The sequence below is a fragment of the Hylaeus volcanicus genome, chromosome 1, assembly GCF_026283585.1.
Source record: "Hylaeus volcanicus isolate JK05 chromosome 1, UHH_iyHylVolc1.0_haploid, whole genome shotgun sequence".
Taxonomy (NCBI): Eukaryota; Metazoa; Arthropoda; class Insecta; order Hymenoptera; family Colletidae; genus Hylaeus; species Hylaeus volcanicus.
Genome location: NC_071976.1, coordinates 6045452 through 6062092, shown reverse-complemented (window position 1 = coordinate 6062092; position 16641 = coordinate 6045452). Strand labels below are relative to the sequence as shown.

General features: G+C 36.5%; 1 protein-coding gene across 3 annotated transcripts in view; it reads left to right on the top strand.

The window, feature by feature from the left end:
- Positions 1-16641, top strand: part of LOC128878467 (uncharacterized) — a 49774-nt gene that overhangs the window by 28881 nt on the left and 4252 nt on the right. For 2 of the 3 annotated variants that reach the window (XM_054126812.1, XM_054126731.1), the window contains exons 4-7: positions 8516-8696; positions 10797-10931; positions 14534-15020; positions 15799-16054. In XM_054126812.1, the coding sequence (XP_053982787.1) occupies positions 8516-8696; positions 10797-10931; positions 14534-15020; positions 15799-16054 (1059 nt within the window). The remainder of the gene's footprint in view (positions 1-8515; positions 8697-10796; positions 10932-14533; positions 15021-15798; positions 16055-16641) is intronic. The other variant, XM_054126881.1, reaches the window with a different exon arrangement.

Sequence of the window (16641 nt, the reverse complement as noted above, 5' to 3'; positions counted from 1 at the left end):
AAGAACAAGCTTTGATCGTTGCCCAACAAAGGGGTATTGTTCGGTGCATTATCGATCGATGCTTCAATTTTCGAAAGAAGTTATACTACATTCATGGATTCATCTGTTGCTTTATTCTGATACAATGCTTATTTGTCCTGTTCCGTTATTAACAGGTCCTTGCTATTGTTTTTAGTTAAACTGCAAATCAAATGTACAGTTTAACCCTTTGCGGTCGTATGTCTACTATTGGCCACCACACCAAAGAACCATACTAATCTTATTATATATTGTATTCATCCATGTATCATTTTACACTTTCTTTGTATTTTTATTATTTGATGTTGAATTCGAGGCATTTTAAATGGCAATAGTTTTTTCTATTAACGATTAAAAATATTAAGAATTTTATTCTAAAATACAATTCAAACAAAAAAATTTGTATTAAATTAGAAACTTGACATTTAAATGAACAAATTTATAACTATAAATTCAGAGTGCCAGTATGCTATATTTTCGGTAAGGAAAAATGTGTATCAAATCACCTTCCGAACCACCCCTTTAAAGGTCATCCAACATTTTTGGGACACCCTGTATATATCATACAATACATACATTATACAAATGCACACGAATCAAACTACCTTACAATAAATAATGCCTGTACTATTCCTTTAATCACGCTATACCGTTTTTATTTGAGGAATCGCCAAGTCCAAATAACTGTTTGCGAATGTTTACTTCGAAATGACCGAATCTTGCTTCGAGTTTCGAATCAGAACGATATTTCGTATCTTTGTTCGCCTGAAACAAATCGCGCAGTTGTTAGTCGTCGAAAAGGTTCCCCTTGCGAGCAGGAAGCCGACTCGAATTCCTGTCATCCGGAAGTTAACGAGTCACCGGTTAAGTTCTCTTTTCTTTACACCGGAATTCCGTTCGTCGACGAGAAAGTTCCGTACAGATCGAAAGGGAGAGATAAATCTCTCGTTGTTATAATTCAATGGTTCTTAACATGTTTTTTTTTTTTTTCATAAACACTCGTAATAATCCGTTAAAGCTCAAAGGTCTTTCTGTCTCTCGAGACAGTATAATTAATCGTTTTTTCGGGAATAAAAATATATTCGAGTTTCGTGGATGTGAAGTTAAGAACCTCTGCTTTATACGATATAAATGGCCGATATTTTTGTTAACGTACGCGCGTGATACTTTGTTGGAGTTTACAACCGATAAATATTTATAGCGTGTCGCATCCAATGTGAAACGGTCAGGAAGGGAAAGGAGAGGAGAGGATACGAAAACACGTCGAAATATTTGAAAGTGCGAGCTTAATACGGCCGACGACCTCGATGTCAAACTCGATTAAGATTCGGCCAACGGTTAAAATCTTCCCAAGAGAAACTCCCCTGACCTTCCTTCTGAATATTTATAATCGGTTGCGTGACGCGTTCTGTTTATAATCCCGTCGAATAGTCGCCATTAAATTAGGTTGCTCCGCCATCAACGATGGACGACGCAGGCGTTCAAGTCTCCTCCGCGTTCAACTTGTTAACCAGTTTTTCCATTCTCGAGGACAACGCATTGTTTAAACAAATCTTGGAGAAAATTATTAACGCATAACCGACCGCACGCGCCACAGAGAACTGTTTGGTTTCCACCGCGCATTTTTCGGAAGTAGCACGGACTGAAATTCGCTATTTCAACTCAAAAAAGTTCGAAAACTAGTCGTGCGAGCAATTGTATTTCACGGCAACAATTTGCTTTAACGATTTCACATATTATTTATACAAAATACAATATTAGAAGTTCGAAATGGGGAGATCTCCCTGATCGGTCGACTATGTGTTAATATGTATAAAAAGCACATCTCTTGAGATATTTTATCGTCTACTTCGTATTTCTCTGTCTTATCTCTCTAATTCGTTATAACCTTTCTTAAATTAACCTTTCTTTGGAAGTAGTATTATTTGTATCGGGTTGGCGACTAAGTAATTGCAGATTTCAGCGATAGATAGCTGTAGTTACAGTTTTTTGTTTTTTTTTAGAGTTTGTAGTGCTTAGCTGTATGTAATTTTAAATTTTGCGTCGCCTTCGAAAAGGTTGCATTGTATTTAATAACTTAACCAAACTCGTCAAGAACTGATGAGTAATAATGCAGTTTGGATAGAAACTATTTCATACTTTTCACTGCAATTTTTCGTACTTTTAAGCAATTATATCTAGAGCTAGCGAGTAATCATATAGAAATTATTAGAAAGTATCTAGAAATTATTTCATATTTCTTAGTACAGTTTCAATATTTTCCGATGTCGGTTATATTTTTTTTTCTAAAAATTAATTTTTTAGAATTTATTTAATTTGCAGAAGTATTAGGTCGTCCCATAAGTTCATGCCACTTATTCTTCAGCTACCCAAATTAACATATGAAACATACCCATAAGTGTTCTAATCTCTGTACCTTTTTTATTAAATATTAATTCAGTCTGCAGCCCGAACTTATGAGACGACCTAATATTTGTTAATGTTTTGGAAACGTCTGTTCATATATTTAAGAAAGAAAATTTGTTACGATCGGGAGGCATGGTATAATTACCTATCGCCTCGATCAAAGGGAAACTAAGATGCTCACCTAGATACATGCTTTAAAAATCGATCGAATTGTAAGGGATTGATGCGCGCAGCGTGATAACCGCGTTCTCTTTGCCATACAATTAAAACAAAGTAAAACGTCCAAACTCGTTTCGGATTCAACGGGAGTTCGCGAGCGAAGTTGATTAGTGAAACTCCCAAGTGATAGAGAGAAAATGAACGAACGCGCGAGGGTCGAGCATTAGAGAAAAGAGAGAAAGAGAAAATATCACGTTACCGTCATTGGCCGTACCGAAGCGATACGCTTGTGCAGCACGCGTTACGTTCGTACGTATGTAATGTGTACATATGTTAAATGTAAACCGCCCGTCGAAAGTACGTGTAACTGTACTAATCGATTCGGAAGATTCGGAGCAGAAAATGTATTGCCTGAGATCGCACGTGACATTTACATAATTGCGATGGGAATAAACAAGTAAAAGGGGAAATATCTAATCACAGTTGATCCATAAGCTTAAGCTAGATTCGCCGACATTAAATTGCACGTTCACCGCACAACACAGCAGTACGTTTCAATCCTGATGAACTCACTCTTCAGAAATTTCTCATCGTGGAATATTAATTTACGAATAAATCAATACGATGTTTTCTCGCGTGAAAAAGAGAAGAAAATTTCCGTTTTCCTCGTAGAAAACCCGTACACGAATAGGAAGATTCCTACATCCACGATATTGTATTAGGACCAGAAAGTAATGTCGTTTCTGCAAATGTCAATACTTGTTTATAATTTATCAGGCCATTGTGTACCAATTGATTTTTATCGATCTGAGTTTGAAAATTTGCACACTAGATAGCAAAAGGTTGTTGGTAAAGAGTGCGAACATAATTGATTAGAAATAAAAACTTGTTATGAATTTATTTGTTAGTGATGTATGATGTATGACATCATTGTATTGACGACATTGATGTACGACAATGTAAAGTGAAATTTTCATGATTTTCCGAAACTCTGAATATTCCCGTTTATCGAAATCTGCTGATGGAGTAAGCGTATTCTTTGCATAATTTTCACTCGTTCGCTTGGAACTTTCTAGGATCTCTTCTCTTCTTGAACGGCAAGACCGTCAACGTCTACGTAGTGAAATTCGAAATTTTATTAGATCGGCCATGAACGGTTTCACTGTGTTACTGGAACGATATTTCGAGGTTTCCCTTTCCTAGAGAGAGAGCCACATTAAAGAGAACACGTTCGATATAGATCGTATACACGCATGCACGTCGCGTTTCGAAGTTGCCATATTTTCTAATTAAGGTACCAGTTTCGATTTCATATCCGCCGCGCCGGTTACGCGGCGAATTAAAGCTTCGTAATCTCGAACCACTCGCACCGCTCGCGTATAATTCATTTGGCGCATAATTCCGTGTAAATTCAGCCCGCTGCGATTTCCCAACTGGCTGCAACCTTTTTTTCCCGGCGATATTAACTTTTACATAAGTTGAAGGATACCTGTCAAAACTTTCATCGTTGTATAACTATTTCTCTTCGTTTTCCTTTTTCTATTATTCTATTGCGTTGCACGTTTAAAGTTCTTGGAAAAATTTAATTTGTTTGAAACATTCTCAAAATTATCCTAGTACTTTGGGATACTTCAAATTATGTTCTGTACAACTAAATAAAGAAAATTGTACGTTTCGAATGAATAAAGAAATCGGGTAAGGTTGAAATACGGAACACATTTAAACGCAAACGTATCGGTAGTACTTTGAATGCATACCGCACGGTAAATCAGCGTGCAAGTTGAAATTTGTTGCCTTGTAGAATTTTGTATTATTAAATACGGTTGTGCTTCACTAGTGCGTGAAATTCGGTGAATATTAACAAACCCGTCCCGTATTTCCATTTTTGCAAGGAATCTCGTCTAGGGTAAATGAAAGTTTGATATGTTTAACCTCGATATATTGCGTGATATCTACTTCTACGTTTAATCATTCGGCGTAACTGAATTTCAATTCCACTCTCACGATCTGTTGTTCGCGTGATCTAGGAATGATCTCTATAACGGGATACATACCATACGGGGTGAATCTAGAAACTGTGACAAACTTTAGGAGAGAGGACGCAAAATGTTGACACGAAAATGGAAACAATCTTTGAATAATATAATTTTTGCATTCGAGTAAATGATCAAAGTGAACAAAATTCTGATATCAATTCAAATATAGCCCATGTCCCTGTACTAAAAATGCTTTCTTCTCCGAGAAATGAAGATTTATACATAATACTCAAGTTTTTGATCGGAGAATACACGAGACTTTGTTACCCTGATAACGTAACATGAAGATCTATTTTTAATTCTTTAAATCATCGATTGAGTCGAAGAAACCTGAAAACGCGATATCTCATCAGGCGTACGCGATGTGTTAACTCTGTTTTTGAAAAAAAATATATAATCAAAAAAGGCGCACCCAGATGCAGATAAAACCCGATGGAAATGAAAGTGCATACCCCAAGTTGGAGGAATATGCAATAAGTACAAAGTGATATTAGATGTTTTTTTTGTAATGTGTTTTTAAAGTTCAAAATTTCAAAAAAATTGAATTTATTTATACTTGGGCCTGAAAATTCCATAATTGGTGCTTGATTGTTACGAACAGATCACTTGTTTCTTTCTATTCGTTACCCAAAGGCAAAAAACATAAATTAAAAACTGATATAGTTTTTATTGCAAAAGGCCTCAATTCCTACTCTTTGGTCATTATGTCGTCTTAAAAAAAAAAGTAAACAATGAGACAATCCCACCAGAGTGTGATCTAAGGCCAAATTATGGACTTCAGATAGTAAATAACTTGTTAAAAAATATTTCGTTTTTTGATTTTTGTCCATTAGGTGATGCACTCGACGATAGAAATGTAACTTGCCGTGTAACTACAATGATCCTCTGTTTATGGAAACACAAAAACGATGTATAGCTGTTTGAATTATACATAAATATATTCGCAAAGTTTTATATAAATAAATATACCAGTTTGCCTGTAAAAAAACTAAACCACCATCTTTACTTAAAACTTTCAAGTATTTATTGCTACTTTAATATAAGTGACACGGAATGAAAATGAGTACATACGTGTACGCAAAGCGGTTAAAGTGACGCAGTGGATGCGCACGGTCTGCGTAAAACCGCGCGTTTCTGGCGCGCAACGCGCGCGCTTTTGAAAGCGCGACCGAGCCGGAGTTTTCACTGTGGAAATTGTGTGGATCGTTAAAATCGAAAGTGTAGCGGCCACGTAAGACCACCGACGCGACGTTCCGACATTTCCCTCGTTCGCGATGCCTTCTCTTCTTTTTTTTTCCTTCTCTTCCATTTTATTAGCACGGCCGCGAAATTACAGGAGCGCACGCGTCAGTTGTTTATCGACGCGTCCAGGGCTGACGAGTCGAACAATTAGCTGCACGCGATTCACCATGCAGCTGCATTCCGCTCCTTTTCGCCCAGCGAAAGCCGCGACCGATCGTTCCTGACACGATTTCGCCGTGGAAATCGACGATCGATAGACAGATCGATAACTTCTATGTCCCGGAAAATCTCGAATTAAATTTTTCAGAATCGACACGTGTACCATTTGCGTTCTCGTATTAATAGTAAACGATTTATAATAAAAAATGTAACTTTTACGTAGCGGAAAGTATCCTTCTCGAACCACTCCTGTCAATGAAATCTGCAATTGCGCGAATAACCATTGTCTCGGGGTAAACTCTTTTTCACTTGGAAAGCTCTTTCAAATACTGCATTAACGCTTTACCGATCGGTAGCCTATTAACCTTTTCGGTGCTCTACGCAAGTATACTCAAATTATTTTCTTCAATTTACGTCAAATTATTTTATTTTTGTCGCGATCCAGACGAGTTAAATCGCATGAGCTTATTTTTAATGAGTTAATGAGTTAACTCGTCTTGAGCTCTTTTCTATTTAAAAAGCTCATGCGATTTAACTCGTCTCGAGCACGACAAGAACAAGATAATTTGACGAGTATACTCGCGCAGAGCACCGAAAAGGTTAATATCAATATGAGCTTTTTAAATAGGAAAGAGCTCAAAACGAATTAACTGATTAACTCATTAACAGTAAGCTCGTGCGATTTAACTCGTCTTCAGGACAACAAGAACAAAATAATTTGACGAGTATACTCGCGCAGAACACCGAAAAGGTTAATCGTCTCTTTTCCATGACAACTAACACTTTCTTATTTATTATATTACTGAGATAATACGATCTCATTGTATGCTCCCATTACTATGTGACTTATTAAAATATTGTGTAAATATAATTCGTAAAACGATTTCGAAGGATAAAATCAATTTTGTATAATACTAATGTTATGAAACTGAACAATATTGTTAAATTTAAGTACATATGTGCCCAAATGCTATCGATCGCTAAAGTGTTAACAAAGCACTTACAAGGGAACCATTCAACCTGTTCCCCTCCGAGCTCGACCTACTTTTGTAGGATGATAGAATACAGGTCTCCGTTTTTACGTATAAAATATTAGGCGCGATAGTTCGATCATTTTAGGGATGTAAGTAATTCAGGTAACTTTGATACATGGTACGTTTATCGATCTCTGTCGCCAAAACGTCGCAGATCGTTTGAGGGCTAAAGAAACGATGCGTGACAAAATACATCGGCAGCGGATATAAGGAAAAATTTGAAAGCACACGGGAATATGCTGAATTATTTCCGGAAAGAGTAGAGTTCCTGAAAACTGTTGGTTCAAGTGTTATACATATACGCCAGTCATTTTAGACACTAAACATTGCATACGATACTGTAAAGTTGCATTTTTGATATGTAACAAAAGTCAAAGATCCCCAGAAAATGACAGTGTAAGTCAAAATACCTACGGAATCAATTATACTTTTTTTATACAACTTTTTCTTGAACTGGATTTTTACTTCTTTTGGTTGTCGTTAATTTAAAAAAAAAATATACAATAGGTGCAGGTCCCACTGTGGTCTTAAAATTAAGGTAATTGAATTTGCTGCAATTTCATTTCTCATGAGTTTAGTGTAGAATTAGTATTTATGTCAATATATCGGTCGAAAGTAGGCCAAACGTTAAAACTTCCACTTTTGTGGAAAATTTGTCAATCTTCGCAGAACTGTATCTCTGGAACCAAGAGGAGCTACAGAGCTTCGACACGTCTCGAATTGTAGGCAATTTTATCTACATTAGAAAAAGGTAACAATGACTTTTCTCGCCAGGATACTCCTTTAGATCCATGAAGACCAAGAACTTTAATATCGATGGTACAGTTTCCGAGATATTGAGCTGTTAAGAATTATGTGGCCCACCCTGTATATCCATGTTTACTCATCTGTGGTATTCTAACTTTTACAATCTGTTGTCACGTATATCAATACTTGGTATAGAGCAGGAAAAACTACAGTCGACCGCTTTTCCTACACGATCGATCCCACACCATACGATTCATGTTCTTGTTTGACTCCTTGTGAATGGGGAGCGCGATAATACACTAGTGTTAACCCTTTGCACTCGAGAGGTGACTCTTAGTCGCAATTAGATTTCACGGAGCAAATCTGCAATACCCAAAGTTTTTAGGTTCAATTTCTTCGTAGCTCGACGTATCAATAAAATGATTATCGGTGGGGTAAAGGTGACCTTATTCTCAAATCTAGATAGTTTAGAACTCACAGCGATAGAATGTTAAGAAACATCTCGAGTTGCTGGTAGATACCAACAAAAAAGGCCTCGAGTGCAAAGGGTTAATAACCGTATCTGGGAAATTCCTATCAAAGACAAATCGATCTCTCTGTTTCCGCACAGTGCTAGAAAAAACGTTTTGTACGCGAGATCCATGCAAATGAAAAATACCATAACTGGCTGTCCCAACAAAAGTTTCCTCGAATAACGTGGCTCTTGTTTCGCAGGTAATATCCATCATGCCGAGCCTCCTCACAGATTTCTGCACACCTCAGAATCTCGCGACTTGGTTACCCCTGGTAAAAGATGCCCTGTTACCTGTGTTCCTGGCGCTCTTCGACAAAATGTTCTGTCGGTACGTGGCGAAAGTTTACACGAAGCAAGATCACTCCAGGAGATTGTCGCACGGTAAGTCTAGGTCCTATCGAATCGATTCACAGAAAAATACAGTTTCTTTTGATCGAACGTCGACGATTTCTAACCCTATCGAACTAAATGCTACATTTGATAGATATAAAATCGCCGATCGAATTATCGGAGGCACCGATAAAAGAAACAGGTTTCTCGAGATATACCTAACAACGACATATATATTAGATCAACGCGTATCATTCAAAAAGTATTCGATATTCGGTTATGTTGACTTAAAAATTCTAGAGACACACGTTTTATCTAACATTCGGCATTTCATCCTTAAGGGGAGGTTACCGTTCATGACGATGAAAGATTAGATTCTTTTACAAATAATATGGGTGCATATTTGAAAAATGTCATACTGGTGTAATTTGGAACAGTCGACAGTATGGGTGCATGTCTGAAAAATGTCACACTGACGTAACGTTTGATAATAAACATGTTAGAATAAAATAAATCGCAGAAATGATTTCGCATGTCCCTTTTTTGTATTGATTTTCAATCACCTGGTTCTTACGCTCGTCGTGGAATCTCTAGATTTTGTTACATAATTTGCATCTTTAAAGTATTTAGAACACGTAGGTAAAAGGATATTTTCATATCTAAGGTATTTTAGAATTCACAGCATCGGATAGGAAACAGGTAGCTCACGAATCCTCCGCCAGTTGAAAGGAAATTCAATCTGCAGGTCCATCGCGAAGCGATTTTTGTTAAAAACTGATTCACACATTTTTTTTCGTTCATTGAAGCAAAAAAAAAACCAAGAAAAAAATTCGATTTTTTCAAACGGCTGCTATTTTCTTATCCATAGGATTTTTAGAAAATGAAAAACGGCAAGGCTCCCCAAATTCATTCTACTTGAACAACTCGAAATATGTTTTTAGTTCAGGTGAACTAGCAAGGCTGTGAAGCGCCCCGCGCCGTGCAAACGACGCATTTATTTATTTGATCTGACCTGGAGCCGCCATTTTGGACTCTTTCTCCATCAAAAAAATTGAAATTTAACTTCCAATTATACAAAAATATATTACTTTGAAACCTATATCCAAAAGTATTTATTTTATATTAAAAAAAAATTCCAGAACTTTGCGCATGTTTCATGCATCTCGACGGTAACCTCCCCTTAACACAGAAAAACTTGTCTTTTTCGATCGGTGTCTTTAATAATCGTGTATGTATGCGTCGCATTCTCAAACATCTACGAACATTCTCGAACGGTTTTTGATTTGCACCATTCTGGCGATACGATCGATGAAACAGGATTCATCGGTTCGATGGTATTTCTGCGATGGAGGCTGGCATCGATTCCTCTCGATGAAAAATGCGCTAGCTGACGCAGCTGCACGCGTGGGAAACAGCTGCGATGGAGCATCAACGCGTAATCGTCAAGTAGAAATATCAGTTATGCGACAAGCCGCAATCTCGCAATCGCCGCAACCACATACCGCACGGTTAATTTCCCTTTTATTCGTGCGATTCATTTTTTTTTTCTTTCCGCAGTCCTCTAGCCGTTAACAGTACTCGGATTGTTCTGCTCGATGATAGTTTCAGTTTTACCACGACCGTCTCGTTTAATTCACCTTTAGCGCCGGTGGTTGTTTCCCAGAGCCGAGCAAAATACCGTTTCGAATAGTAAATAATAAAATGCTGTTTCAGCCGGTAAGTAATAAAATATTATTTCGCAACGGCACTCGCGAACAAATACTTGTTCATAATAAAATTTCGATAACGCGTCATCGCTACGCCTTTTACATTTGTATTAAAAAAAAAATATTCAAATTAGTAAGACACGAATCAACGACTGTGCAAAATTTCAATCCGTTATTAAAAGTAGCGTTTGTTTGATAAAATTTATAAGACGTGTTAGTTTCTCCGTAGAGTGGAATACCATACCGATAAATATCCGGTATTATCGCAAAACATCAATCCGTTATTAAAAATAGTGTTTGTTTGATAAAATTTATAAGACGTGTTAGTTTCTCCGTAGAGTGGAATACCATACCGATAAATATCCAGTATTTTCGCAAGACGCAAGCGAAAATGCCGCGTGTTTCGGACGATTTCGTCAAAATTTCTGTTTTGCTTCCTTTTCAGGTGGCATAGACGGCAAGTTTCGTCATTTCGAGCAGGACGCCGAGTACAAGCTGCAGTTGAACCTGAATCACGGTCTGAAGTTCCCATTGACTAACGGAAGCCTCTACGGACGATTGCACAATCATCAGAACAGAGGTAAACACTAACATTTTTCGCGGCGCTGTTGCAGTATTTTCACTCTACCCTTCTATTCGCACGACGCAAGTGGGACAGAGTTTGCGTAGACCATTGCTATCTCCAAGTTTTGCGTTGGTTGACGTCAACGATAGGATATCGTATTAGAGGAAACAACTCACCAATAATTTTCTTTTATATTACTAATTGTAATTCGAATGGTTTGAGGTAGGTTTCCTTCTTTCTTACAATATGCAGCGATTTGCTCGGACTACCAGTTGAAAAGAGAAGCACACCACACGCGAAGATGATTTTAAGACGATTAGGAATTAATTAAACGCGAAACTCTAATAACGGAAACAAACGAAAAGGAAATAAAACTAAATAAATAAATTAAATATGAGGTTAATATATAAAACCGATTTAACGAACGACCCGAGTTACTTCGTATTACAATACTAATGGGTACGGACTCGACTGTACGACAAGAAGTGATTTCGGCTCGTGCCTTGCTCGACCTCGTAAACTCGATGGAATGTTCTAGAAGCTTAGGAGACAAAGGATCTTCGAACCACGTGATCGTCGCTAGTTCATAGAAAAAATCCTCGAAATTTCGCGACTCGGTACACGCGAGAATTTGGTGTTTACATTTTGTACGTCGTTTCGCGTCTCGCACCCACCAAGTGGCTCGGCTCGGCGTGGCGACAACATTGCGCGAGGACGAAGCACGCGGCAAATTCATGCTACGGTTTCAATTAGAGATCCCAACTTCACGTGTATCGAAATACTCGGGTAATTAATGGATCCGTGTTTTAATCCGTGTATTTTTAATACCGGGGTATCTGGGTATCGAAATACACGGATATCCAAGTACGTACACGTGCATCGAAATACACGGGTACAGTATCCAATTATTTTTATATACAAACTTTTATGTAAAAAAAGCTATTATTCTAAAATAATGATCCTTATTAATTTTGAAAAAATTGATAGGTAATAAAACAAATAAATAAAAAAAATGTAAACATAAGAAGAAAAAATATCACAGAATAAATTTTTTAGTATAATTCGTAAAACTTTATTTATTAGTTAGAGTAAATGTTCAAGTCACGGATAACAATAGACAATACATTGTTTCATAATCAAATTTAATCAATTAAATCACTGTTTTGATATAAAAGAAACTAAAGTGTCGACATTTTCTGATGACAAACGAGTTCTTTTTGTATTAATAATATTTCCAGATGTTGAGAAACATCGCTCCGAAGTATCCGATGTTGCCGGTACTGCCAAATACTTAATTGCAAGTTCCCCGATAGTGAGATATTTGGTTGCCCTAGTCTTCCACCACTCGAAAGGACACAAATCAAATCGTAATTGCGGTTCGGTTAAGTACATTTGAAATTCTAAATTTAAATCGGAACATTATTTTAGAATAATAGCTTTTTTCTGTGCATTTAACATAGACAAATTTGCCCAGTTACGGAGACAATACTCTAATCCAATTTTCATTTAAACACATGCATAATCCAAATTATTTTCGGTTACAAAAATGACGTAACAGGATATTCGTATATATACATATATTAGGTTGTCCCAAAAGTTTCTTTCGCTTTATTAATAAGTAATACATGCATAATATTTTATGTTTTATGTTACATTACTGAATTGTGCACGATTCATTTTGCTCCATTACTGTTACAACATGAATATCTATGAAATTAGATTGTCTATTTATATAAACACGACCACATAAAATAATTGAGTGCAACTTGCGAAAGAAACTTTCAGGACAACCTAATATATATATATATATTATTTCAAAGATCTTATACTAATAAAATCGAGTTGATAAATTGCCTTGTATACGTTTTATCATAATTTTCATGTCAAGCGCGTGCTCTTTCGCTACTTCGATTCATTGCGATACCAGTCATGTATCGAGAACAATTGTACCAACGTTCCACAGGTCCTTCATGCACAGAATTCTAAGATTCGACAAAGTTATATCGTCCCAGAAAACTTTCATCCCCGTGTTTGTACGGTGTCGTTTTGTTAGGTACTTCGGCGAACGTCTCCAAATAGGCGAGCACGTTCTGAATTTCTGATCGCGCGAGGCATTCCGCGACCCGGTTAACACGCGCTAGGAATCTCGTACGACCATAATCTTCAGCCGATAGAAAGCTCCGGAGTGAGTCGTTTCCTCTGCCCAATGATAGTTTCCAGCTACCTACATAGCGGACAGCTTAAATTATGGGCTACCGTCGAGGTGGGAAATCGATATTCCCGGTTACGTCGCACCTTCGATTGGGACCACTTATCGTACACGAGCCCTTATATGTATATACATAGATCAGGATGCCCAAATAGCACCGTAACTTTTCCAATTGTACCTCCGCGAAACGCTCCCTAAGAAAACGTTTTTAACCGACTTCGAAAAGGAGCAGGTTACCCAATTCGACATGTATATCTTTAACTTCTCGATTTATAGGAAAGTTATTGTATTTGCCCCTAAAATGAAAAATCGATTTTTTAGCAGATCTCCATGTTTCAAGGTCATCGGAGTAATTTTAGCCTATTTTTTTTTTCTTTTTTTAACGCGTGTTATTCTCGAACTAAACGCCCAAACTTCGAAGAAATATATGTAGTGTTACGTATATTTTGTTCGGTGAACAGACGATAGAGATATTCGATAAGATCGATGCGTTTAACCCTTTGCGGTCGTATTAAATTTAGACATGGGTGTCGTACTGGTTGGAATTAATTTTCGAAGAACGAGAAATGATACATAATATGCAAGATTGTGGAGGACAAACAAGATTTGTTATTTCTTTTGTGAACTTTGGATATATGATATGTTGAACCATCGTATGGTATCTTTCGGCAACCTTCTTTTTGCCATTTTGGAGTATTATTTTTTAAATATCTTAAGGATGTATAGGAAATACCATTGGGGACAAATCTATATGAAATTTTAATTAATCGAACATCTTTGTTATTACGATGTTCAAACGAACAAATTTATAGTTATAAGCTTGTTTTTTAATGTTAAGTTTCTAATTTAACACGTACGTTTTTGTTTTTATTTCATTTTAGAATGAAATTCTTAATATTTTTAATCGTTAGTAAGAAACTTTTGTCATTGAAAATGCCTTGAATTCAACTTCAAATAATTAAAATACAAAGAAAGTGTAAGATGATATGTGGATGAATATAATATAAAGTATTCTAACAGTGAGCGCATAATAGCAGTAATTAGAGGTCATACATTTTGTTCCTCCGACAGAAAGTTAAACCAACTTTGATAGTTTTTAACGTACGAAATTTTAAATTTTGCGCCGATTCTGAAAAAGTTGAATCGTATTTCATATATTTCATAATTTAACCAAATTCGATTGACTTCGAAGAGCTGATGAGTAATAATACAGTTTAGATGGAAATTATTTCATACTTTTCCCTGCAATTTCTCATACTTTTAAGTAATTATATCTAGAGCTGAAGAGTATTCGTATAAATTATCTAGAAACTATTTCATATTTTTTAATACAGTTTCAATATTTTCCGATGTCGGTTATATTTTCTCTTCCAAAAATTATTTCATGTTAAAAATGATCATGTTACAGGAAAGACTGGCACCATCACAATGGGAATACAACATTATCCTAGAACGCAGTCCGTCAACGAGGACGGTAATTACGCTTCCCTTCCCGCGGAGTTGTCCTCCTTTACCAGTTCTACCTTCGAGCCACGCCAAGAACCGAACCCCATCGATACGTCAAAGAAGATGACGTTAGAGCAACAGATCAAGCGTCCAAGACCGAACGACAGCTTCCAGGAGCTGCCCATCTGTCGCAGGAAGATCGGTAGCACCGATGTCTTCGGACAGAACATGGAGAACCTGGTACAGTTGGACGATCCCTGCAGCAAACGAAAATTCACGAAAAGTTTGGATGAAATACGAGAGGAACCACTCGGAAGACACGCAAGGAGCGTGATGGGTTTGGAGAAATTGATCGCAGGATTGGACGGCAATCTCCAGGAACAGCAACAACGTTACCCTAGAGTCGCTCTGCGAAGAAATCAGAGCTTCGATTATGCTAGATGCCAATCGTGAGTTTCGTCCATCGAACCCTTAACCGTATTTCTTTCTCCTTAATTTTATACAGTGGGTGTAGTAAGTATTCGTACACTGGTCAATTAAAAAAAAAAACTACGTTCAATTGTAATTTATTAACTTTTTTTTTTTATAAACAATGACATTCTACATATTCTTGGAAATCTCTACGATAAATGCGGTATAAAAAAAAATTAGTTATTTATATAAGTTGCAAAATTAACAAGAAAAAACAATAAATCGATAGAAATATAGAAACAATAAGTATTCGAACAAATGTTAAATTTTCAAAACTTCGTTAAAAAAAAAACATGAAATTTACCTTAATTTATATATAATTAATACTTCGTGGGATTTCATTTTGATTTTATAATTGCTGTAACTCTTATATTATATTCTAACAACTATGAATATTTATTGTTTCCATATTTCTGCCAATTTTTCGTATTTTCTTGTTAATTTCCCGAATTATATAAACTAATAACTGTTGTTTGGACTATATCTATTCTAGAGATTTCCGAGAATATGTAGAATATCATTGATTATAAAAATAGAAATTAATAAACTACAATTTCACAAAAGTTTTTTAGGAAATTGATCCGAGTACAAATACATTCTACACCCACTGTATAACTTGAGTCTTCGGAGTAACCAACTCTGCATTCGTAACTCTGGATTCATACAAAGTTCTGTTTCGACTGGTGACGTAAAATTGTAAGCGAAGAGGCGCAAAGATTTGTTTATTCTCTTTAACAAAATGGGCTACGTTCTCAGATACCATCGACCGATCCTCGACTCGAGGACGTACGACTTGAAGAAGCAGGGTCAGAGGAAAGAGCAACAGAACGTCCAGAGGCAAGAGGTCCAGGGAGGAGGAGACGGATACGAAACCTCCGACGATGAAAGCTGCGACATGGAAAACGGAGACTTCGATACCATGAGCTCCTGCAGAAGTAGAAGCAGAAGCTGTTGCTCCGTCACCACCGTGGCTAACGACGATTTCGAATATTTTCAACGTAAGGGAACCAAGGTAACATTTCTGATGCTCTTCTCTGTGTCGAAAAGTTTACCTCTGATCATATTCAGAGATGGGGGTATTCATATTTATAAATATGAATATGAATAAATTCACATCACGCGGATTTGTAAATATGAATACGAATAAATTCACGAATAAAAATGTGAATAACGCGTTATTATTCGTGAATAACTCATTATTCACATTTTTATTCATAAATAGCGCGTTGTTCACATTTTTTTTTTTGTAATTAACTCTTTATTAAATAACGTTAATCACTTACTTACATTGTTTACTATCCCACACAGAAACGTTTTCGCTCCAACCAAATGGGTAATTACAAAAATTATGTAATTTATGGAAATAAAACAATCATTGTTGTTACTATTATAAAAAAACATTATGTATAAGCACCTTGGATAATGAATTAATGACATACTTTCATTAGCACCTTTTGGTTGGAAGAATACCGAATAAAAATAATGATACAGGGAGAAAAAAATTAATTTCGCAGACTTGGACGAAAGTAAGTACAAAAATTAAGTAAGTTTATCCTTCAGCAACACAATACGAATTGTAAACCTCTCTTAAGCTGGCAG